Source organism: Solanum pennellii, chromosome 1 (genome assembly GCF_001406875.1).
Source record: "Solanum pennellii chromosome 1, SPENNV200".
NCBI classification, from domain to species: Eukaryota; Viridiplantae; Streptophyta; class Magnoliopsida; order Solanales; family Solanaceae; genus Solanum; species Solanum pennellii.
Genome location: NC_028637.1, coordinates 76,549,298 through 76,574,918, shown reverse-complemented (window position 1 = coordinate 76,574,918; position 25,621 = coordinate 76,549,298). Strand labels below are relative to the sequence as shown.

Sequence of the window (25,621 nt, the reverse complement as noted above, 5' to 3'; positions counted from 1 at the left end):
TAGGATGTATTATTTCTTTATCTTTAATCATAAATTTCTAATTCAATTTTGAAAGAAAGTGTCCTCCTAAATAAGCGGCTCAACCTAAATTTAATTGGGGGTTCAATTCGGACTAGAATAATTTTGAATGTCATTTTCAGTAATCTATAATTTCATCGTGCTTTAGTAGTGTTTATGACGATTTTGATATTATAATTGAATTATTAATTGAGTGAGGTTTAGTTAGTAATGAGTGGATAGTGGATTGGTTTATAAATTATATTAATAAATTAAATTTATAATTAATAGTTGAACGCGAAGTATTTCAAAAAATATTTAAAGAGTTCAATTTTAAAACAATTAAAAAATGGTCAATTTTGAACCCAAAGGTGGATGGCAAGGGTATTTTGGAGCCAATAGGTGGATGAAAAGGGCATTTTGGAGCCAATAGGTGGATGAAGGGTAATTTTATACCATTTTCAATACTTTAAGGGTATTTTAGGCCCTTGTCCGTATAAATAAAAGTTAGTTGAAAAATAAAATGTTTAAAAATTACATATAAAATAAGTTAATTAGGGGTCGTTAGGTACAAAGATTAATAATGTAGAGATTAGTAATATAGGGATTAGTAATACAGAGATTGGTAATGTAAGGATTAGTAATACAGGGTTTAATTTTATCAAGTGTTTGGTTCATTGTTTCTTACCTAATTTTGTGTGTGGTTTAAATGTTTACGAAAAAATATTTCCAATTATACCCTAGAGTTATTATGAAATTTTCTATTTCATGTAATTGAGTCAAGGTATATAATTAACGGAGAATATTATTTTTTATAACATTTTTAATTAGCTAGGAAAATAAAAATTTTACTGTCATGTTCACTATTTTCTCACTTAAATTATTTGAGAGTAAATAATTGTCATCTTAATAAATTGGAATTAATATCTCAAAATGTCACACAACTATAATGATTTATAGAGAAAATTTATTGAACTTTGTTTCGTACCAATAAATTTTTAAAAAACTCTTTATCATAAAATAAAATAAATATAGCAAAATAAATTAAACTATTTTTATATTCGAGATGTGTGTGTGTGTGTGTGTGTGTGTGTGTGTGTATATATATATATATATATATGCTCTTGTTTTGCACTACTTGTGTAATGTTTAATGGACTTTCGTCAAGAGGCAATATTTTACTTATGAATTGTTCTTAAACTCATACATCAACATTAGCATATTAATCGGATTATAATATTTTATATTAATAATAAATAGAAACAAAAAATTATATCTAAATAATAAAATTTGTAAGCTAATTTATTTAAATATATTTATTAGTATAAGTATAAAATATTAAATATAAAATCAAAACAAATAAATAAATAAAATATTAAAAGGATTTGAGGGGATATTTTTGTCTTTGCCTAGAATAATCCTACGGTATTAGAGCTAATACCACCAAATGGAAGGTATTAGTTATACACCCTCTAATACCATGTAGGGTGCATAACTAATCCCTAGATTGATAATACATAGACCAAAAATTCCTACCAAACATAGTATTAAATAATTTCATACATAATACTTGGATTATTTCTCCTAATACTCCCTACCAAACGACCCCTAAATATGTTATTTTTGTCATGTTACCCTTGTGCATACAAGTTTCAGAGGGAGGAGTGAGAGGGTTGGGGGATTTTATGTATTTTCTCTTTGGAAAAGGGCCTAAAATACCCTCGAAGTATTGAAAATGGTACACAATTACCCTCCATCCACCTATTGGCCCCCAAATACCCTTCACATCCACCTTTGGGTCCAAATTTACCCCTTCATTAACGGACCAAAATTAAAAATAATTAAATAACAATTTAAATTACGTGGCACTCAACCATTGGTTGTAATTTAATTATTTAAAATAATTTTAAACCCACCCATTTTAACTAAACCCGCCCCACTTGACCCAATTTAAAAAAAACCCCATCTCTATCACCTGATAACCTTGGTGTTTAAACTTTTGTATGAGTGTCTGAATTCTCGAATAGAGTTTTACCTTCTTTTTTGTATCCTTTTGTTTTATTCCTTTGAAAGGCAATGTGTCCTATGTTCTCCTTTTCCATTTGATGCATCTGTTGGAAAAGCTATTATCCTGATAGGACTCTAGGACAATTTTGCTGTTATTTTTTTGCCGAATCTTTGTGTAACATCTGATCATGATTTTCATATATATATATATAACATAATTCAGAGTGGGAGGACAAAGAGAAAGGCAAAGAAGTAACCCAACAATGGGAAGATGATTGGGATGATGATGATGTGAACGATGACTTCTCTCTGCAGCTCAGAAAGGAATTGGAAATCAACACTGAGAAGAAATGAGCTACATTTGCACATGAATTCGTTTTCTTCTCAATGTTGGACCATCTCACATCCAACTATTAAATTTTAATTAGATAGATTTTTTTTTAAATTGGGTCAAGTGGGGCGGGTTTAGTTAAAATGGGTGGGTAATGGGTGTGGGTTTAAAATTATTTTAAATAATTAAATTACAACCAATGGTTGAGTGCCACGTAATTAAAAATTATTATTTAATTATTTTTAATTTTGGTCCGTTAATGAAGGGGTAAATTTGGACCCAAAGGTGGATGTGAAGGGTATTTGGGGGCCAATAGGTGGATGGGGGGTAATTGTGTACCATTTTCAATACTTCGAGGATATCTTAGGACCTTTTTCGTTTTCTCTTTTTAATTTATGTTATACATCACTATCAAAACCCATAAAGTTGCTATTATCACTAAACGTAAAAATTAATCAACAATCCAAATTTCTTTGACAAAGTAAAAAAAATAAATGAAAAGACAGAAATAATTAATCAAAAATTTTCTAAATAAAATACAATAATTCACTAAAAAATATATCAGAATTAACAAAAAAAGATAAAGAAGTGTGATGAAATTACGCGCCTATTTTTTATTTTTTTATTTTTTTTATGACGTCAGTTGTAGGGATAGGAAAATTCACTTTTGAATAGTATATGTGAGTAATAGATCACTATGATAGTTTAAGTATGTAACCGACTTTTTAAGACTAATTCAAAAGAAAATTTATGCATTTTCCTCTTATATTTGATAGTTAATTTAAAATAATTTCTTAAATTATAAATAAACCGCAAATAATGTGAATAATAGGCAAATATTATTACTTACTAATGTCATTAAAAATAAATCTTAAATCTTTTGCGTGATATATTCAGACTTTATAGTTTTAAAATTTAAAACAAAAAAAAGGCCTAAAATACCCTTCAATTATTAAAAATGGTTCAAAATTACCCTTCATCCACCTATTGGCTCTAAAATGCCCTTTTCATCTACCTATTGACTTCAAAATACCCTTGTCATCCACCTTTAGGTTCAAAATTGACCACTTATTTAAATTTTTAAAAATTAAACTCTTTAAATATTTTTTAAAATACTTGGCGTTCAACTATTGATTATAATTTAATTTATTAATATAATTTATAAACCATCACACTATTCACGCATTACTAATTAAACCGCATCCAATTAATAATTCAATTATAATATTAAAATCGCCATAAACACTATTAAGTCACGATGTAATTATAGATTTCTGAAAATGACATCCAAAATTATTCGAGCCAGAACCGAAGCCCCAATTAAATTTAGGTTGAGCCGCTTATTTTAGAGGACACTTTCAATACGATTCTCTTTCAAGATTGAATTAGTAATTTATGATTAGAGGTAAAGAAGTAATACATCCCTAATTAATTCATGCACTTTTTTTAAAATATAATTTTATAAATATTTATGATTTGTTTTAAAACATTTAATATATTATTTTGAAAAAAAATTTACCTATGAAGTAACATCACATAATTGAGACGTAACAATAATTAAGATGAACATAGTCAGACTTTTAAGTTTATCGGTAATTTTTATTTAGAAACTTGAATGTATGATATTTTCAACTCAAATTTTTAAAAACACTCATTGACAGTAGCTTTTCTATTGTTGTATTAATAATGTGATGGATTTATTAATTTGGAGGGGTTTAATTAATAATAGGTGAGTAGTGGATTGATTTATAAATTATACTAATAAATTAAATTATAACAAATAGTTTAGCACCATATATTTTAAAAAATATTTGAATAGTTTAAATTTAAAATCATTAAACAAGTGATCAATTTTAAATTTTAAACTAAAAAATGGATCACAAAAATATTTTGATATCAATAGATGGATCACAAAAATTAATAATGTGATGGATTGATTTATAAATGAAAAGAATATTCTAATACTTTGAGTATATTTAAGCCCTTTTCTAAATAAGTTGTGCATTCATTCTTATCTTCTTTGATCATTTTTGTCATTACAACGTTGATGGTAATTTAGAGTCGACTGCATGATTGACATGGCACACATATCAATGACAATTTGTTGAACATATATCCATCCATTTTCATTATATAACTTTTACATATCTGTGTACACTTGATTTGAGATCCAGTAGAATCAATCACATGGAGAAATCATCACCGGAAAAGCTTATACTGGTTACTCACGAAGCCGGCGGGATTGCGTGTATCACAATCAACCGACCTCACTCCCTGAATTCTCTCACTAAGTCAATGATGACCGATCTTGCTCGGATTTTCAAGTCTCTGGACGCAGATGATTCGGTTCGGGTCATTATACTCACCGGATCGGGTCGATCGTTCTGCTCCGGTATTGACCTGACGGCGGCGGAAGACGTGTTTAAGGGTGACTTCAGGGATATGGAGACTGATCCGGTGTTCCAAATGGAGCGATGTAGGAAGCCAATTATTGGGGCTGTTGCTGGATTTGCTGTTACTGGCGGTTTTGAGATTTCTCTCGCTTGTGATATCTTGGTTGCCTCCAAAGATGCTAAATTTTTGGATACTCATGCTAGGTTTGTGTTTATTTCTTCCCAATTTATCCTTTTCTCTCGTGATATCTGCAGTAATTATGTATTTGGGTGGTTCTGTTTATGCTTTCACTATTTGATGAACAATCCATATGATCAAATTTTTAGAGTTTGTTGGATAGTGGTACTCTTATTGAAGCTGATGGTGTTGATTCTTAGGATTTCAGCTTTCTAAAGATTTGTGGTTATGTGTATGTTGTGAAGTTAGTGTTGATTGAAGAAATAATAGTATAACAATTCTTTTAAGATTTATTTGGATAATGGTACTGATGAATATAGATGGTTTATATTTTTAAGATTTGAGCTCTATTACCTAGTCATGGACTCATGGTATATTGGAGGTAATGAAATTGATTTTAGCTAGTTAATTTTTCAAGGCGAGTAGGCTCAATGAATGTCTTCCTACTGTGCATCTCAATTCTTATGTGTCAGTTGAACTAGTCCAGCCCTCCTATCCAGAAAAGAAGATGCAACATTCTCGTAGAGATATAATGACTATTTCTGAAAGACCTATGGCTTAAAATAAAGCATATCCAAGCAGTTTGAAAAAAGGAATATAGAAGTAAGAATATTAACGAAATAATGTGAAATGAAGAGCAGTAGATGACATATGGAAGAATGAACAGTAAGACAACAAAATAAGTTGATATCTGAAGCACAAAAAAAACTTGTGATACCTGAAGAACAGGAACCTGCAAGAATAGTGCTATTACCACTGTTAAGAAAGGAGGTCCAAGTGCGACAACCAAGTTTATCACACAGGAAAGCGAGAGAATGCTCAACTACAAACTAACATGTCTAATTACCTCCTTGTCTTCCTCTAACTCTCCCTGCCAACCTCTCACACGTCCTCACTGGGGCATCTACATTTCTCATCTTCACATACCCAAACGATTGTTCACCGCAGAGACGACTCCTACCTTGCCCCAGATATCTTCTTTCCTAATCTTATCACTCCTAGTAAACCCACACAGCACCTCAACATCCTCATCTCACGACTTTCATCTTCTAATTATGTGAGTTCTTTGAAATCGAGTTCTTTTGCTTCTTTATTGTAAGAGCACTGGTTACACCTGATAGGTGTTCGTCTTTCTATGAAATTTCACTGACTGTTGAATCTTAGGTAGTCTTCTGTTTTGATATTTAGGATCAAGCCAGCTATTTACCCTAATTGAACCTGATTGCTAAGGTATTGATTGGAATTCAGCTTCAGAGTTGATTTTATTTTATAATTGTATTAGTTTTAAGATTATTGGTTGCAAGATCTAAAATGAAATCTGTGGATTTGACCAATCATTAGTCACGCCATGAAAGGAGCTATAGAAATTAGATTAAGTCCTTAACTGTAGAACTACTAAGCTGAAAATTCTATTGAGTCCAGAAAGTTCCCTTCATCCTCCACGGTAGTTAGTTAGGGTCACCAATTCCTTAAAAAACTGATTTACCTGAAGTTATAATCCGTCATGGTATTCCTTCCTACTTGAGTTCTGAGCTAATCATCCAAACTTGGAATACAAAACAGAAATACAAGTTGTGTGGTATTAATGTCAAACACCCTGTGTTTCCAGATGATTTCTGATGAGAGTGTCTTCGCTTTTGTGTTGCAGGTTTGGGATATTTCCTTCTTGGGGTCTATCACAGAAACTATCTCGAATTATTGGACCCAGCCGAGCTCGTGAAGTGTCCTTAACTGCAACACCTATCAACGCAGAACAGGCTGAGAGATGGGGCTTGGTAAATTATGTTGTTGACAGAAGTGAACTTTTGAACAAAGCTAGGCAAATTGCAGAAGCCATCATCAAGAACAACCAAGACTTGGTTTTGAGGTACAAGGCAGTTATCAATGATGGGTTCAAACATGACTTGACCCGAGCGCTTGCTCTTGAGAAGGTAATGACGTCTGTTCTTGTTATGCTTTACCAGCTAATTGTGCATCGTGCTCAACTTTTTTGCTTATGATCTATTTCTAGTATCTAAAATCTAATGACTATATTGATAGAGAACCCATGCATGCATTGCTTGTGTTGTAGATACAAATAGCAATCAGAAAGAAAGGCTAATACACTCTCTTCCTAGTACCAATAGCCCCAGCCTCCAATCCTCTCACCAAAAGAGAAAAAGACCATACGAAAGACCAGTTATGAACCTGAAGAATCAAGATAGAGGAAATTGAGAATAGGGGCAAAACAATTCAGTTACCTTGCACCGTTTAAAAGTTGATCCTAAATCTTGTGTGATACAGAAGAGATTGAGATGGGGAAATAGAAAAATTAATTGAGGTGCTTCAACCTTTCAAAAGCTAATCCTTAATCATGCGTTAATAATCTGATCATAGTCTAACATCAAGATTGCTAAATAATAGTACATCCGTTCCAGTTATGTAACACCTTTTTTATTATGCCCACGAGAATCTTTATATATTGGAAAAAGAAATAACTTATAAATTGCTCATTTTCTTCTCAGTGATCTGATTTATAGCCACAAAAACGTGATGGGTGTTTAAGACCCAAGTTTAAAAGTCTTTTTTCTACTACTCTGTGCATGGTCTTAAATTCCATAAGTTGCACGGTCTTAAATTCCATACGAAGTAAATGGAGAGGTACAAGCCTCTGGCATGGCCATTCCCTTGCCCGTATTCTCAAATGCAGTAACTTGCCTAAAGTTGAATATCTGAGTAGTCTCCAACTTAAGTGATCCACTTAAATCTTTAATAGTTCTTCTTTTAGATGCGTTGAGGTTCTTTATGAAGTCATTTGTTCTTCATTGTTAACCTGTTCAGCTACTGCCTGTGGTGTCAAATATTTAGAAACTAATGAATGAACTAGTACAAATCCTGCAACCACCTTGTTGTCGCATTACATGCAATTTGAAGTTCAGGCATAACATAGGTTATTAGCAATGTATGTGGTCTATTCCACTCATGTGGGTGCGTTTGTCATTTCCAGGAGAGGGCTCACGAGAATCTTTATATATTGGAAAAAGAAATAACTTATAAATTGCTCATTTTCTTCTCAGTGATCTGATTTATAGCCACAAAAACGTGATGGGTGTTTAAGACCCAAGTTTAAAAGTCTTTTTTCTACTACTCTGTGCATGGTCTTAAATTCCATAAGTTGCACGGTCTTAAATTCCATACGAAGTAAATGGAGAGGTACAAGCCTCTGGCATGGCCATTCCCTTGCCCGTATTCTCAAATGCAGTAACTTGCCTAAAGTTGAATATCTGAGTAGTCTCCAACTTAAGTGATCCACTTAAATCTTTAATAGTTCTTCTTTTAGATGCGTTGAGGTTCTTTATGAAGTCATTTGTTCTTCATTGTTAACCTGTTCAGCTACTGCCTGTGGTGTCAAATATTTAGAAACTAATGAATGAACTAGTACAAATCCTGCAACCACCTTGTTGTCGCATTACATGCAATTTGAAGTTCAGGCATAACATAGGTTATTAGCAATGTATGTGGTCTATTCCACTCATGTGGGTGCGTTTGTCATTTCCAGGAGAGGGCTCACGAGTATTATGATGGAATGGGCAAAGATTACTTTAAGAAAATGCAAGAGTTCATTGCAGGACGGAATACAAGCAAACCTTCATCAAAATTATAGATTTATCACGTGTAAATTTTTTTCTGCTTTTGACATGAACTAGTCTCAAACAGGTTTTTTTCAAAAAGTGAAATAAAAATGAAATGTTGCTCCAATTAGTCTCATTTTACACTACAATGGTTTAATAGATCACTAAGTTAAAGATGTTATTTTAACTTCAGTTGAGTGGTGTGGTGTTGATGTTAGCAAGCGAAAATCATAGTCTACTATGTTACATTTTTTATTTTACATTATCAAGGCTTTGTATTACATGCCATAATATCTCTGGCTTTCTCCTCATCCTGGGTTTGGGAAATTAATACTCTCAATCGGATCTTGTACCCATCTAGGTAATCAGAAACCACACTCTTGAGTTCAAATTATGTACTGATAACCAGGATAGCAATAAAACCATTCTTATCAAATAGCTCCACCCACCTTCTGGCATATCTTAATTTAATGTCGATGGAGCTTCTTACCAGGTGGGTAAGACTTGGTATAGGTGGAGTTATCCGGCTCATACAGGCGATTGGGTTACAAGTTTCTCAAATAAGAGCGCAGCTCATAATCATAAAATGGCCGAAATTGAAGCCTTCCACTGGCCTAATTTTAGCAAACTCTATTAAAGTAGCCCCCCTTGAGATCGAAACAGACTCGTCTGACATCTTACACCATGTCAAACCACCTTATGATTATATTGTATCAGAATGTAGGTAAGTTGCAGAATTCAATGGTCCGCTATAGCTTCAGGCAAGGAAATTACATAGCAGATATATCAACTAAGCAAGGCTCTAGGCTAGCAAATTATGACAAGACTACCATTTTGCTATCTCCACCCGACTACGTAAAAAAAAGAGCTTGCCAAAGACTAGGATGGTGCTACTTCTACTAGACTATTTATTAGGTCGTCTACATGTACTAAGTTAACCCATTTTGCTAACTTTGCTGCAACTACTAGCAATTAGCAAGTATAGGGTTAATGTTCCATCTAGTTCTTCTGTAACCTTTGAACATATATAAGTGGCGAGTCAGAATTATCATCAAGGGGTGTCTGTGTTTGTGATAAAAAAAATTACAAGACTAGTTGGGCTTGAACTCGCAACCTCATGAAAATTTTGTAACCCCTTAACCATTAGACTAAATATGCGTATTTATCAGTAGGGATGTTGTATTCAAAGAGGGGGTATTTTCTATTAAGGACTTCAAATCTCACAATGAGGGTCAACCATCCCTTGTTTTTACCCTTCACAGATCATATAGATGATGCTTCCACTCAGGATCCATGTCTGAGTGATGACTTGCAAATATCAGACTTGTGTCCTATTAACTCTCCTGCACATGTCATAGAACCAAGCTCAGATCCTATTGAAGTAGTTCCTATGTAGAATTTTGTTGATTCACTACTAAAGGACGGGGTGACCAATTGTTGCTCCCATATAGGATATGCCTTTCCGAGGAAGACACACAAATCTTGCAAACCACTTGTGTATGTGTCTCAAAGACTTTGTTGTGCCAAGAAATCTAATCCTCATTCTATTACTCACCATGTATGTTATGAGAATGTATACCGGGATATAAGTCCTATCAACAACTATAAAACCTCAATCTTTTCAGAAACAATCTTCGAGACAAGCTGTGGATGTATGCCATGCCGCAAGAAATCCTAGCCTCAGAAGACAATGATACTTGGGTCATTGTTGACATACAACCAGGTGAGAAGGCAATTGGTTCAAAATGGGTGTACAAGATCATATACAATTACAATGGTAAGGTGGAAAGGTACAAAGTTAGAATAGTATGCAAAAGGATACACTCAGAAGGAAGGCCTCAATTATCATGATACTTTCTCTCCAGTTGCAAAAAGGGTTACCATTAGATCTATTCCTCAGTCTAGCAGCTTCTCATGGCTAGGACCTTTCTCAAATTGATGTCAACAATGCCTTCTTACAAGGTGATTTAGTTGAAGACATCTACATGAACCTTCCTCTTGGCTTCCAGAGAAAGGGAGAAAATAAAATATGTAAGCTGAGGAAGTCACTCTATGGTCTCAAGAAGGCATCAAGATAATGAAACATCAAGCTTACTGAAGCACTATGTTAGGATTCTTAGAGAAGGATCGAGTCATACGATGATGAACAAGAAAATCTAAATCATTTAACTTTGACTTTCCCCTACCTTTGTTTGGATTCCTAGATCAACCTATTTTCGTATATAACTTCATCTCATTAAAGGGAGACCGAAACCTTAGATTTCAATGGAAGAGAGAACTCTGATCTCTTGCTTTTTATTGAAATATGACTTACCTATTTATTCATCAAAATCCCCTTTATATAGAAGTCTTATTACTTCATCATGAAATCTAATTCTTATGAAAGTAGGAGACCTAAATACTATTTCAAACTAATAACTATAACTTAACCTAATCCTTATAAAACTATGAAACATAAACACTATTCTAGAATAATGAATAAAGCTACTAAAAATATAATTAAATGCTTGATAAAGGGATTCCGACGCATCCACAACATTACTGCCCCCCTCTTACGTTGAAAGAGCTTGTCCTCAAGCTCGAATTTCACGACAATCATCAAAAACTTTTGGACTATTGTTCGATGAATTATCTAATTCCAGCCAAAAAGTTGTTCGCACTGGTGAATGGTTGAATATAGTTCGTCACAATTATAGCATAATCCTTTAGCTCTTCTCTCTGCCGTTTCTGCACAAGTTAATCGCTTGACCAAGGGGGTCTGGTTGCTGGTCTTGGCATTAAATGAATTGACTGAACTTGTTGCTGAATTTGCCAAGTTCACTGTGCTGCCAAGACTTGTCTGGGAGTACTGCGCTTTTTGTAGGTGTTGTTTTTGCTCTAAAGACCTAGCTACACTCATAGCCATCGATAAGTCAGGTGGTTTGAGCACTTTCATGTCCAATTTGATTGAACATCCAACCCCGCGATAAATATTCGCACATGCAAGTGTTCTAGAATAAGCTCATCAGCCCGTTTCTAGTTAACATTTAATCACTTTTTCGCTTACTGTATTAAGAAATTCTAGGTTGGGATATCTAGTCACTTTTTAGCTTTGTATATTTAAGAAATAGTTAATATTATGGAGTTTGAATTTTAGGGACTAAAAGTTCATGACAATATTCTAAGTTTCACCTGTAACATTTAAACCTCCACGACATGAATATTTTAATTACATAGAATATATATATATAAAGAGAAAATGGTCTAAAGCCCCTCCAATGTATACTTGAAATTCCAACTACACACTCCAACTTCATAGGTGTCCTATCACCCCATGAATTGTTTAAAACAAGAATTATTACACCCCTAAAATGTCATAACCACATCTACACTAATGGGTGAGACTCAGTCTCTGTAGAAATTTTATTTAAAACTTTTTAAATTTTTTTATTCCTTTTTAACTTATTATTTAAAAAAACAATTTAATGTTAAAAGGTCAAAAATTATGAATGTATTTTGAATCTTCAAGTGGAAGCATGTTAATAACATAAATGGTTGTTAATTAATTGAAGCTAAATACATTGAGTTTGAGGTTTATGACTGTGATTTTCAAATTTAAAGAGACGCCCGAAATTTCATGAAAATTGACGAGCTCGAAACCTCCATTAAAATTAGATTAAAAGCTTGAGCTTACAATTCGACTTGACTCAAACGAGCACGGTTTTGAGTGGATAATATATCAAAAGGTTGGAAACGTCGAGAGAAACTTATATCTAAAATTTAAGGCTATCTGGAGATGATTTAGGGAGATTTTGCATCAAATTTCAGAGTAATGGAATGAAGAAGATGAAGAACAGACGCTAACTTTTCAGATGCGTAGGAAAAGGACTAGTTATCAAAATTAGTGGTGGATTTGTTGGGTACTTTATATATGATAAAAAATTATCTTAATATTCAAAGTTTACTAAAGAAAATCATTTGGGTGTTCATGTATTAAACTTATCCAAGCTTAATTTGCTTTGACTTAAAAAAATTGGTGCATAAATCAAAGATTTTTGATATATAGTTCTTGATTTTGGAGAGTAATGGAGAAATTGTTGTAAACAATTTTGGTGTATCAATTAATGTAGGAATTGATTTCAAGATGGTGAAGATCTTTGGTGGTGCCATAAATTTGATTTATGTTGTTGTGAAGAAGAAAGAAAATTAATAAGAAAATAATAACTAAAATTAAACATATTTATTATTTGGGTTGGTTCTTACTCTCTCTAAGAGAGTGAGATACATGCATTTACTGTCCCACGCAAGCGTCTAGGCCCTATGGAGTAAATTATTTTAGTTTTGAACAGTTCAGGGAGTGATAGGACACCTGTGAAATTGAAATGTGTAGTTGAGATTTCAAGTTGGGGGGGGGGGGGGGGGCTTTCGACCATATTCGCTTATATTAATTAACTAGTTTTAGGGAACGTGCGTTGCACGTTTGTCCCTTATTATTTAATTTCTATATACTAAAAAGTTGAGTTATAAAATACGAAATGCTGAAATTAACAATAGTAGATTTACCATTTATATTTAATTCACTAAATAATAAAAGTATACTATGCAGAAGAACATTAAATAGATGATATGCTCTAGCATGTTGTGTTATCCTTCATTTGCAGTTTCTTGTTCTCTTTTCTTCTCTGGTTGATTTGTGCAATTTTCTTCCTATTTTAACATCAATCTTTGTAAATTGGTTCTTAAAAAGCATATTGAATTTTTAACTTTGAATGTGTTTTTACATAATATTCAACTTTCAATTTTAAAAAATTATGGGTATGAGTAATAACTAACATCCAATAGTTACGCAAAAGAATATCACATTCTCTTAAATAAAATAATATCTCTAAGGCAAAAGTAGACATTCTAATTTAGACAATTACTACTTAACTATTTACGGGTCCAGCCAATAATCTGGAGGTTGAAGTTTAATAATTTTTCATCCATAAATAAAATTTTATATCAACAATAAATAGCTTCTCATCATAGTAAATAGACGTTTGTTACACACAATTTATAAGTTCAAAAAGACCTCATCAATTTGGTACTTGTGCAAATGATATAAACACTTGATATATTACGAAACACACTTACAACCATCACCATGATTATTATGTCAATTATTTTTATTATTATATCACATATACATCTTTTTAACCTAAGAGAAGTACTGTACAATATGATTTATGAGGAGTAAGAACAATACTTTTTTTCCCACAAAATTTTTCTTTGAATAATTAATATAGATTGAGCAACACAAACTTTTCAAAATGACTTATTCTAGATATATGACCAATATGAGGAATGAATATTTTCACAAATAAATACTATTCTAATAAGGTCAAAAGATTATACAATATAAACAAAAGTTAAATAAAATTTTAGGCTCACGGTCACATACTATGATCCATTCTTTATTGCCAATTCGGTGGCCCATTTTATTTTAGGGTGTAAATTTTTTATTTTTGTTTTAAAAAAATCATATGTGATTTTTCTCATTTTGCTATTTCTCTCTTTACTAATAAATAATAATCTCAAAAATATATTCATACAAAAATAAAACTCTATATCCAGAGTCGCATATCAAATTAACTGATTAATCTTTCATTATGAATTTCATCAGTAATTAAGAAATATAGTAGAACATGAATTGTATATCACTAATTTATTCATGTAGGACACAAGAAATTCATATAGAAAAATAAAATCATAAGAAAGTATATCAAAATATTAAAAGGACATAAAAATACTTAGGTTGGACATGGAGGAGTGGATAATAACATGCACATACAAAATGATGTGCAAAATTAATTTTTTGCTTGATAATCTCTCATCCTCCTCTTATCATTTTATGAAGATCATGCTAGACATTTTATAGCACTTGCTAGGTGACCTTTAAGTAGATAAAATGAATTTGTATTAAATTAGTTCAATGATTTTAGTCCATGTCAAATTTATTTAATGGAAAAACTCTTCAAATACTCTTTGTTTTTACAACAAAAGAGAAATTAATTATGAATGTGAATTTGATTCATGCACCGATCTAAATGAGTTATTTATTAAATATTTAATTATATTTTACAACATTTGTTTTAATTATTTTAATACAGGATAAAATGGTCATTCAAAGCTCAAAATTAAATATTTAATTATATGATCAGTGTATTATATATGCTTAGGAAAAAAACTCATAATAATTGGTCAATGTTATCGGTTAAACGATCAGAATCATTATAAAAAAATTTTACAGAGCATATAGTGATCTGTAGTATTGTAGAAGCATTCTAAACAAAATCTTAATTTCGACTAACTAGTATGCTTGAAAATTAAAATCTCTAGAAGAGCAGATAATGGATAAGTAATCCAACATAAAATAATTGTACACTTGACTGGAAATAAATATAGAATTAAACTACTTTTCTTTCATGTCACCACTTCTTCATCCTCTGCAAAGAAATGATGACGACTTCTTCAACATGTCACGACTTAGCAAAGGGAAAATTCTTTTGCCAGACATATGTGATGTGCTAATGGACCCATGACTCTTCATATAAGAAGCTATTGTTTTAGTTTTCTCCAAAATCCTATTATGTGAACTCCTTTATCGCTGCTTATGCCTTTGATTTTTTAATTATCTCTTCCTCGTGATTCTCAACTCTCAATGAAAAAGCATTGAAATTTTTTACTGACAATAGAGGAAAAGAATGAATTGGTTGTTTAAAGCGAACTTCCTGATTACCATGCAAGGAACCACGCCAGTCAAATTTTGGTCTTTTTTGCACTAATACTGCTTTTATAGTGTTGGGTCAGAGGGGGAACTAATGAAGGCGGTGTCCAAGGGAACCTTGGATAAGAAGGTGGGGGAGGAGACAAAAAAACCCAGGGTGAGATGGTGGGGCACAAGATGAAGGAGGAGGAGATGCAATTGGATGCTAAGAACCCGCAGAAAGCGGAGGTGGATATCAATTTCTCATCGGCAGAGAGCACGGTGAGAGCGGGTGAAGAGATGGTGAAGGAGGGGACAAAGGTAGATATCGATTTCTCATAGGCAAAGGACACAATGGCAGATAAGATGGAGTGGAGACAAAGGAGAAGACTACGGATTTGTACTCAAATAATCCAATTGAGGCGGCGGACGAGGAACATTTTAGTTCGTATATAATGATCCATCATTCACCACCATCGTCCCAATTCAGGTAGGATTGGGTTATGGGGTGAATGATTACAAAGCGTTTCTCCTCTGCCGGATTATTTGTATTCACATCCGCCCCTCCTCCTTCATCTCCTCATCTACCTTCCCTGTCACTATGCCCTTCGCCGATGAGAAATCAGTATCCACCTCCGCCCCATTCGCCTTTTTCTCTTCCCCTATTGTGCTTCCACCGATGAAAAATTGATATTCACCTCCCCCACTTGCGTCCCCTCCTCTTTCATCTCTTCCCCCACCATCTCAACCATGGTTCTCTCTGCCTCTTCCCCCCTCTTCTCAACCAAAGTTCTCTCAGACATTCCTTTATTAGTTCCCCTGTGAACCAACGATATAAAAACAGTCCTAGTGCAAGGAGAAGGCCAGAATCTGGTTGGCGTGAGTCCTTGCATGGTAACCAAGATGTTCATTTTAATCAACGAGGTCATTACTTTCGTTCTTTGAGAATGAGAAAGTCATATCCACCTGCGCCTCCATCTCTAGATCTACTTCTTACAGATTCTTTGTATTCATCACCGCCCTCTCCTCCTTCATCTTCCCCTACTATCTCACTCACTAGTCTCTCCCCCGATGAGAACTTGTTTTCCATTTCTAAGATCAAAGAGTGGGCAGAAACCGCCCATTTTTTATTCTCCTACGCCGAAGAATCACAAGAATCTTAAGGTAGAATGAAATTTTAATTTTGGCTAAAAATATCAGTCAATTAATTAATAAATGGATATGTACAACTAATACTTACTAAAATCATCAGAAAGAAAATCACCGTCCATTTTTAAGATCAACAAATCGACAAAAAATTTTCGTTCTTATTTCTCCTACACTCAAGAACCACAAGAAGCTTTGGTTAGAATGAGATTTTAACTCTTGGCTAAAGATATCAATAAATCAATCAATAAAATGGATTTGCACCAATTATACTTACCGATATAGCTAGAACAGAAAATCACCGTTCTTTTCTAAGATCAAAGAGTCGACAAAAACCATCAATTCATGATTCTCCTGCACTCAAGAACCATAAGAATCATAAGTTAGAATGAGATATCAACTTTTGGCTACTAGGGTTCTGATAGAAATAATCAGAGAACTTACAAGTCGAGTAGCTATGTCACGGAAATAAAATGACTTTGTTCTATTTTTTTTTTTTAATTCTGAGGATGAGCCAATGATCCTAGTGTTATTTATAAGAAGATGAATGGTGATTTATCTCGTGATGCCCATAAAAATGCAAGTTGAGCAAGAACTAGAGAGAGAATAAAAAATGGTTCGTAAAAATATACGACTCTAATAATATGTAAAGAAAATATTTAAACACCAAAAGATTTGCGAGAAATAGAGATAATAAGGAACAAATTTAAGAGCATAAATTTACTATCGTGATATAAAATATAACTTCTTAATATTTTTTTTTTATTTTTAAAATTAAATAACTCTAACTTCATTATTTTTTTTAAAAAATCATAAAAAGGATCAACTCAAATTTAAATATTCAAAAAATAATATTTTACTTTTAATTTATAACTTTTTCTAGAAAAAAAATAGACAAATGAAATTTAACTTCATTTCTTAAATTATAAAAATTATAAACTCGACATAATATTTACTTGGGATGTATGCCATTTTTGTATGAAAATAAATAAGTAAATGAAATTGTCATATATGTTAATATTCACCGGCTATAAGTATTTCCTTATTTGCATGAATATATCTTTTTATCTTTCTTTTTTTAAAATTAAGTAGCTTTAGTTTCATTCTTTTTAAAAAATCATGACAAATCAAAATATGATGTTTTAGTTTTGATTTTGACTTTTTTTAGAAAATAAATAAATAAATAAATGAAATTCTCATATCCGTTATATTCATCAGTAAGAGGAAGAAAATAAATAAAATTGTTATTTTATCAAACATTTAATCATTACAGGTGTTTCTTTGTTTTCATAAATTATATTTACTAATCCTTACTAATTGTTAGTTCTTTTTTAAAAAAATAAATAAATTTATGTAACTTTAACTTCATTTTGTAAAAAACCAAAAAGGTTTCAACTCAAAAACTAATAACTATTCAAACATGATATTTTGTTCTTGACTTATGAAATCAATAAATAAAATTGTCATATTTATTAATATTTATCTGTCACAAGTATTTCTCTACTTGCAGAAATTATTTTTACTTATTACAACTTTTACTTTTTTTTTTCTTTTTAATGTAAGTAATTTTATCTTTATTTTTAAAAAATCTTAAAAATAAAACTCAAAACATGAAAATTAAAAAAATGATATTTTACTTTTGACTTATACTTTATTTTAGAAAATTAATAAATAAGTGATGAATTAAATAAAATAAAATAAATATAATTTTTGTCAATTATATTTTTCATTTTGCAACACTTTAATTATTAGTAATCAATCATTGATTGTGAAATTTTCAAATACCTTACTATATGAAATAGTCAAATATTATTTTTTATTAATTTAATTATATGACTAGATTACACGGTTAATGTCATAAACATCCTTCCATATTTGTATTCATAGAACTTACCTCCCTTGAGGTTTTAAATATTATATTTATATGCTTTATTTTGATACTTTTTTATTAAATTAAATTATTTTTAAGTATAAATATTTTGTTTAGTGCAAGCTTATCCCTTTATAGTTTAAATGATTAGTTGTAATTTTTTTTAAAAACATTTTCCTTCCTTGTGAAATTGTTGATACATTGTGATATTTCATTTTTTTTTAAAAAAAATCTAATTAGTTAAGGAGGACTTAGAAATAAAGTCTGTTAATAAAAAACTGAAACTAATTGAAATAAAAAGAAAAATATAGATATGTGTTCACATAAAATACGGTGTATTAAACTTTGTTTGGATCATTATTATCTATTGTTTCATAATGTATTATATGGTATTCTATTGTATTCTACTGTATGGTAGATATAATTTTTGATTAGACTATATTATTTGTTGTTTAATAATATTTTAATTGTTTGTTTGATTGTATCGTACTGTATTGTAATTTATAAATTTACTAAATTATTCTTAATTAATTATTCTAGGGTAGGAGGTTTGACTAGAATTAAATAATATAAGGTAAATGATAAAAGTATTTTGAAATATTATGTAAAAATATAATTGGAAAAAGAAATTAAGTAGCTATGGAAATACACTAAACCGATTGTTCCACAAAATATGAATTTTCATTGTTACATAACAACGAAATCTAACAATACAATACAATATATTTTAAGTAACAATCAAAATAAATATTATAGCTATAATAACGATATAATGCAATATAATAAATAACAATGATCAAAATAGAGTGATAATGTTCACATAATCAAGTCTATATTCATGCTTAAATACGTATGAATAAATATATATTATTTAATCTTTTTTTAGCTCTTCTTAAATTGTCTTTCTTCCATGGGTGTGACTTTATTTAACATTTTCAGAACTTTTGTGTAACAAATTTTTACATAACAATTTTTTTTTAACAAATGTTTCCTTATTATGTATTTTTATTGCATGTTTGTATTTTTGTTAGTAATTAAAAATAACACATAAAATATGAATAACCTTTGATTTGTCATTTTTTATGCTCTTCTTTGTTTTCTTTCTTCCATATAAGTGTTTTCGTTTTTAACAGACCTTTAAGTTATAAAAATGTTTTAGTAAGTGTTTTTCATATATGTTTTATTTAAATGAATATTTATATTTTCACTTGTAATAAAACTAAAACGTAAGAAGAGGACAGAAACTTGGTCACTGCTGCTGGTGACCAAGGCTGCCATAATATATATATATATATGTTGATGATGTACATGATAGAGTTTGAATACAAATAGAAAAGAGCTATCCTAATCAATAAAGGATGTTGAGTTTACATAGAAGACTTATTGTCATCTAACACCCTCCGGCAAGCACATGTCGGGTTTGGAGACAGTGAGCTTGGATCGTAGATGAGCAAAACGAGGGGAGCTTAGAGCTTTAGTGAACACATCAGCAGTTTGATCAGTGGAAGGAATGTACTTAACACAAAGCTGGCCACGAGCAACCTTTTCGCGAACAAAGTGATAATCAATTTCAATATGCTTCGACCTTTGATGAAAGACAGGATTGGCAGTGAGATAAATGGCACTGATGTTATCACAGAATATCACAGGAGGACAAGGACAAGGCAATCGGAGTTCCTTGAGCAAACTAGCTATCCAAGATACTTCTGATGCGGCAAATGCAATGGCACGATATTCAGCTTCAGTGCTGGACCGAGCTACTACCTTTTGCTTCCGTGAGGACCAACTGATTAGATTAGGACCATAATATACAGCAAAGCCATGATGAGAACGACGATCATCAGGATCAGCAGCCCACCCTGCATCACAGTAGACATGTATAGTAGATGAAGTGGATGGAGTGATGGAGATACCATGCGTAAGGGAGCCTTTGAGATAGCGAAGGATTCGTTTTACGGCTTTCCAATGATCTAATGTAGGATTCTGCATGTATTGGCAAACACGACTAACTGAGAAGGAGATCTCTGGTCGCGTAATGGTCGCATACTGAAGAGCACCAACAATGCTTCTAAATAATGATGGATCATCAAAGGTTTCACCATGTTTGGACAACTGAAATGTGGTGTCCGCTGGAGAAGGAGAAGGCTTGCAATCTGTCATTCTTGTTCGAGTGAGTAAATCTCGAATGTAGCTAGTTTGAGAGAGATGCATTCCAGATCCGACACGACTAACTTCAATACCCAAGAAAAATGAGAGATTACCAAGGTCTTTTAAAGAGAACTCAAGATCAAGAGATTGGGTGAATGAGGATATATAAGAGGGATCACTACCCGTTATGATGATGTCGTCCACATAAACTAAGAGGTAGGTAGTGGAGGAAGGAGTATGACGGACAAACAAGGATGAGTCAGAGTAACAACAAGTATAACCATGCGATAGGAGAAATGTTTTGAGCTTGAGAAACCAGGCGCGAGGAGCTTGCTTTAGTCCATATAACGCTTTCGACAAGCGACACACAAAATGTGGGTGAGACTTGTCAATAAAGCCTGGTGGTTGAGACATGTAAACAACCTCCGTAAGGTCACCATTAAGGAATGCATTGTTAACGTCTAATTGCTTAAGAGCCCAACCTTTAGTCACTGCATAAGATAAAACAAGTCTGATGGTTGAAGGTTTGACAACTGGGCTGAATGTATCATGAAAATCCACCCCCTCTTCTTGATGAAAACCTTTGGCAACTAAGCGAGCTTTGTACCTTTCGATTGAACCATCTGCTCGTCGCTTAATACGGTATACCCATTTGCAACCCACCACATTTGCAGTGGGAGGGCAGGGAACAAGTGTCCAAGTGCAGTTACGACGCAATGCTTGATATTCAGCTTCCATGGCGCACAACCACTCAGGAGAGGATGCAGCTTGCTTATAGGTTTTTGGTTCACTTGCTATAACGGATGAAACTGGGGTAGGATGGCAAGATACAACAAGTGTTTTAGGCTTGAGGGAATTTGTTTGAGCTCGTGTGGTCATAGGATGATTGGAAGAAGTAGCAGGCCGGAAATATGTGGGAGCATTCTGATTTGTGCTTGAAGCCGAGGACGCGACGGTGGGCGTACATGTATTGTGTGGTGGAGATATTGTGGTGGATGAATGAGGTACTGGTAGGACTCGAGTGGATAGGGAGGATGAGGAAGGGGAATCTGCCAGTGAATGGAGTAAAGGTGAGGCAGCAGATGTGGGAAACGCATTGGAAATTGATTGTAGAGAAGTTAAGGATGAGGGTGGTGAGTTGTCACTGGAGCAAGAAGAAAACTTGTTGTAATGAGGATAGGGAAATCTATCTTCATCGAACGTCACATGACGAGCAATGTACATCCTATTGGTGGGGGGATAATGACATAGATAACCTTTATGCTTCGAACTATAACCCAAGAAGACACACGGAAGAGAGCGAAAATCAATTTTATGATGATTGTAAGGACGTAGAAAAGGGTAGCATAGACACCCAAATTTTCGAAGAAGTTGGTAGTCCGGTGGATGATGATATAGAGCTTGATAGGGTGATTTAAAGGATAATATAGGAGTGATGGTGCGGTTATGTAGGTATGTGGCGGTAGAAAAAGCATGCTCCCAGTATTGATATGGAAGACATGCGTGAGCAAGTAAAGTTAGTCCTTTCTCCACAATGGTGCGGTTACGTCTTTCTGGAGCCCCATTTTGTTCATGAGTGTGAGGACAAGAGAGACGATGAGTTATGCCGATGGATTGGGCATATGAAGACACATTACGATACTCCCCACCCCAATCAGTTTGCAAAGTTTTGATGTTTCTGCCAAATTGTGTGGAAACCATCTTATGAAAGTATTTAAAAACATCAAATACTTGTGATTTTGTTGACAAGAAAAATATCCAAACAAATTTAGTAGAATCATCAAGAAACTGAACAAAATACTTGTTTCCATTAATAGAAAGATGCGGAGAAGGCCCCCAAACATCAGAATACACCAAATCGAAAGGGAATAAACTACGACTAGAGGAAGATGCTAACGGGAGCCTATGACTTTTTCCTAATTGACAAGATCCACAAACTGCAGGCATTTTGTTGGAAGTCACTGGAAGATTAAAACTAGAGACTAAACGACGTAAAAGTTGCTCATGGGGATGACCAAGGCGTTCATGCCACGCTTGGAGTGATGCTCGAGATATGACAAAGGCGCGAGGAGTTGAGGATGAGATAACAGGAAGCCCACCACCATCGAAACGATATAAACCATCATCAATTGACCCGCGGAGTAGTATTTTTCCCTGAGGATCCTTCACAAAACAACATGAGGGATGAAATTCCATAAAGACATTATTATCTTTAGTAAATTGAGAAACACTCAGTAAACTCTTGGTGATGGAAGGAACATGAAGAATTTTATTAAGATGAAGAGGTCGAGTAGCACAAGAAAGCTTAGAGGAGCCGATGTGATTAATAGAGAGTTTTTGGCCATTACCTACAGCAAGCTGATCCTCACCATTATAGTCTGTGTGAATAGATAGTTGAGACAAGTCTGACGTAACATGATTGGTAGCACCTGAGTCCGCAAACCATGAATTATCAATAATAGCCGAAGGAGACATCATAGAATTAGTCGAGGGAGTAACCATATTGGCTTGTGGACGGTTAGAGGATCGGGTTGGTGGGTAGGTATCCATGTTGTTGCGGTTGTAGCAATTACGAGCATGGTGGTTGGGTTTCTCACATATTTGACAGATTATGCGAGGTGATGATCTATTAGAGGAACGAGGGGGGTTGGTATTGGTCGGGCGAGTGGAGGATTTTTGAGAGGTGGTGACACTTTGTTGATTAGGATATCCAGTGATGGGGGAGCGGTTGGAGTATTGACGAGATATGGCATTGGCTTGAAGTTGGAAGGATTTGGTTTCCTCAGCCAGTTTCTCCTCTTCTTGGAGAAGTAAACCAAGAAGTGAGTCAGTGGTGAGGTTATCAAGGTGAGGGTTAATGGCAGAGCGAAAAGGTCCATAGGAAGAGTCTAGTCCGAACAAAATAGCACTCATAAGTTCTTCGTCTGTTATGGGACGGGCAGCAAGGGCTAGACTATGGGATATAGTTCGTTTCTTGTCAACATAGTCCATAATGGTTGAAGAACCCTTAGTGGTGGTTTGGAGTTGGTGGCGAAGTTGCATGACGCGAGCTCGGGATTGAGATTGATAAAGGTTGGAAAGATATGACCAAGCTTCATGAGTGGTACGAATGTGCATTATGTAAGGTATGATAGAATGGCTCATGGTAGTTTTGAGCCAAAGAAGAAGGATTTTGTCCCGCTTCTTCCAAGCCGTGAAGGCTGGATTTGTTGTGGATGCAGAGGTGCCCTGAGTAGTGGTTAAGATAGTGGCGGATGGAGCATTAGTTCCATCAAGATGACCCTCCAAATCAAAGGCTTCAAAGGCAGAATATACGGTAGATTGCCAAAGGTAATAATTTTCGCGATCAAGTTTTATCGGAAGGCCGGGAAGGGCAATTGTTTGGGAGTTGGAGTCAGTTATGGAGAGATGTGTGGAAGAGGATGAATGTGGCTGAACGACAGCGGCGATGGACTGGTTGGAGTTGTCCATGGTGGCGGAAAGAAAAAAAAATTGGCTCTTTGATACCAAACTAAAACGTAAGAAGAGGACAGAAACTTGGTCACTGCTACAGGTGACCAAGGCTGCCATAATATATATATATATATGTTGATGATGTACATGATAGAGTTTGAATACAAATAGAAAAGAGCTATCCTAATCAATAAAGGATGTTGAGTTTACATAGAAGACTTATTGTCATCTAACAAATAATAACACATAACACATGAAAAATCTTTAATTTGTCCTCTTTTCTTTTTAGCTTTTCTTCTTTTTCTTTCTTTTACGTAGGCGACTTCTATTTTTCTTTAATCTTAATGTAACTAATGTTTACGTTACAAAATATGTTTTAATATGTGCTGAGTTGTGTGTCTAGATTTGTTAATAATGCACTTATAACGTGAACCGTGGTGAGTCATTCTCTTTTTTATTTTGTTTTTTTCACAACAAAGACAATTTGGATAACATGTGAAGAATTGATAGTTACAGATATATTGCTTTGATTTTTTGTATTGTAGTTGAAGATGTATCAAATGGATTTTAATTTATTGTATAATGTTTGAGTAATTAATTTTTTTATTATGACATTATATAATATGAATAAAAAAATTAAAAAAAAATATTTTTGCAAAGTTTTGTATAATTAAACTTGGATTATATTAGCCTATTTTTAAATGGATTATATGTCTTCTAATTTTGTAAAGAGAAAGTTTCATATATGACAAACAGATTTTTCAAAATAACGTTCTATGGGTATAATTTATATAATTACATTTCATGGGTATCGTTTAGTTTGCTATTAAGTATTTATTTTGTATATAACGTTTTTTGGTTAAAAATTAATACAATTTTATTTTTAAAATAAATGGAATCATAAACGTTAAAAACAACAACAAGAAATTTACATAATCCCATGATTTAAGCTAAACGTCCAAATTAAATACCTTTCTTCCGAAAAAGAGTTCTACAGCGATAGAAAGTCCATAACATTTTGTCTCCTCAAACGATTGAAGCTTCCTCTTAATCAATAATTTTGTATATTCAACACCATGGAATTGTTTCTTTCAAGAAAATTTCATGTTTTGGAGCGACAAAAGAGTATACAATCGATTTGTATAGTAGTATATAGTTAAAATTTTGAATAACTAATAATTTTTGTTTCATGGATTCTGATGCTTCACAAAAATTTGTATTTGTTTATACAAGATTAGAGAAATCATATGTTAACGATTCTATTCTATTTTTTTGTTTGAAAAAATTTGAATGATACAACTTGTATATATGTATTTTGTATGATTTAAATACAATTGTGTACTTTAATGCGAGTAATTTTTGATATTTTATACAATTAGTTATATGCATACACATATACTTCAAGAAATTTATATAAATACATATCAATATACAGGTGTGATTTAGGCAGTAAATATACTAGACTTCAAAATAAAAAATGTATATAACTAACAAAATATACAAATATATATAAAAAAAAATTTGAATGTTTGGCATGAATCTAATTTCCTATAAAAAATTAAAGATACAAAATATTTCAGTTAAGTGTTGCAAACTATCACATTATTTTATAAAAAACTAAAACATTTGTATAAATAAGCTATATTTGTATTAACATTTTCTTTGTATATAACTATAAACTTGTATGTAAATGAATACAGTACTTAGATATACAAGATACTCAATCAATATTTATATATATTAACTCAATATATATATATATA

General features: G+C 32.8%; 2 protein-coding genes and 1 long non-coding RNA gene across 4 annotated transcripts; 2 read left to right on the top strand and 1 right to left on the bottom strand.

Moving 5' to 3' along the window:
• Positions 1–1,444: 1,444 nt before the first annotated feature.
• Positions 1,445–2,397, top strand: LOC107023309 (protein DELETION OF SUV3 SUPPRESSOR 1(I)-like). Its single transcript, XM_015223966.2, has 2 exons — positions 1,445–1,451; positions 2,222–2,397. The coding sequence occupies exons 1-2, from the start codon at positions 1,445–1,447 to the stop codon at positions 2,356–2,358; spliced, it is 144 nt and encodes a 47-aa protein (XP_015079452.1). The 3' UTR covers positions 2,359–2,397.
• Positions 2,398–4,335: 1,938 nt separating this feature from the next.
• On the top strand, positions 4,336–8,763 carry LOC107008002 (probable enoyl-CoA hydratase 1, peroxisomal). 2 transcript variants are annotated; one of them, XM_015206887.2, is made up of 3 exons: positions 4,336–4,932; positions 6,555–6,837; positions 8,445–8,763. In XM_015206887.2, exons 1-3 carry the CDS (start codon positions 4,523–4,525, stop codon positions 8,547–8,549), a joined length of 798 nt encoding a protein of 265 aa, XP_015062373.1. In that variant the 5' UTR covers positions 4,336–4,522; the 3' UTR covers positions 8,550–8,763. The 2 variants fall into 2 exon arrangements, with proteins under 2 accessions (XP_015062373.1, XP_015062382.1); XM_015206896.2 differs by lacking the exon at positions 8,445–8,763 and adding an exon at positions 7,893–8,435 and having other exon boundaries at positions 4,435–4,932.
• A 5,982-nt stretch (positions 8,764–14,745) lies between these two features.
• LOC114075627 lies at positions 14,746–16,930 on the bottom strand. Its single transcript, XR_003576017.1, has 3 exons — positions 16,832–16,930; positions 16,665–16,741; positions 14,746–16,557 (listed from the first exon to the last, which is right to left on the bottom strand). It is a non-coding gene; the product is annotated as an uncharacterized LOC114075627 (long non-coding RNA).
• Positions 16,931–25,621: the final 8,691 nt, after the last annotated feature.

Bases quoted from the DNA above. Each gene is read 5' to 3' on its own strand.
- LOC107008002 (XM_015206887.2), top strand. From the start codon at position 4,523: ATGGAGAAATCATCACCGGAAAAGCTTATACTGGTTACTCACGAAGCC. The intron at 4,933-6,554 runs GTTTGTGTTTAT...TTTGTGTTGCAG, and splicing joins TTTTTGGATACTCATGCTAG to GTTTGGGATATTTCCTTCTT. The intron at 6,838-8,444 runs GTAATGACGTCT...TGTCATTTCCAG, and splicing joins GAGCGCTTGCTCTTGAGAAG to GAGAGGGCTCACGAGTATTA.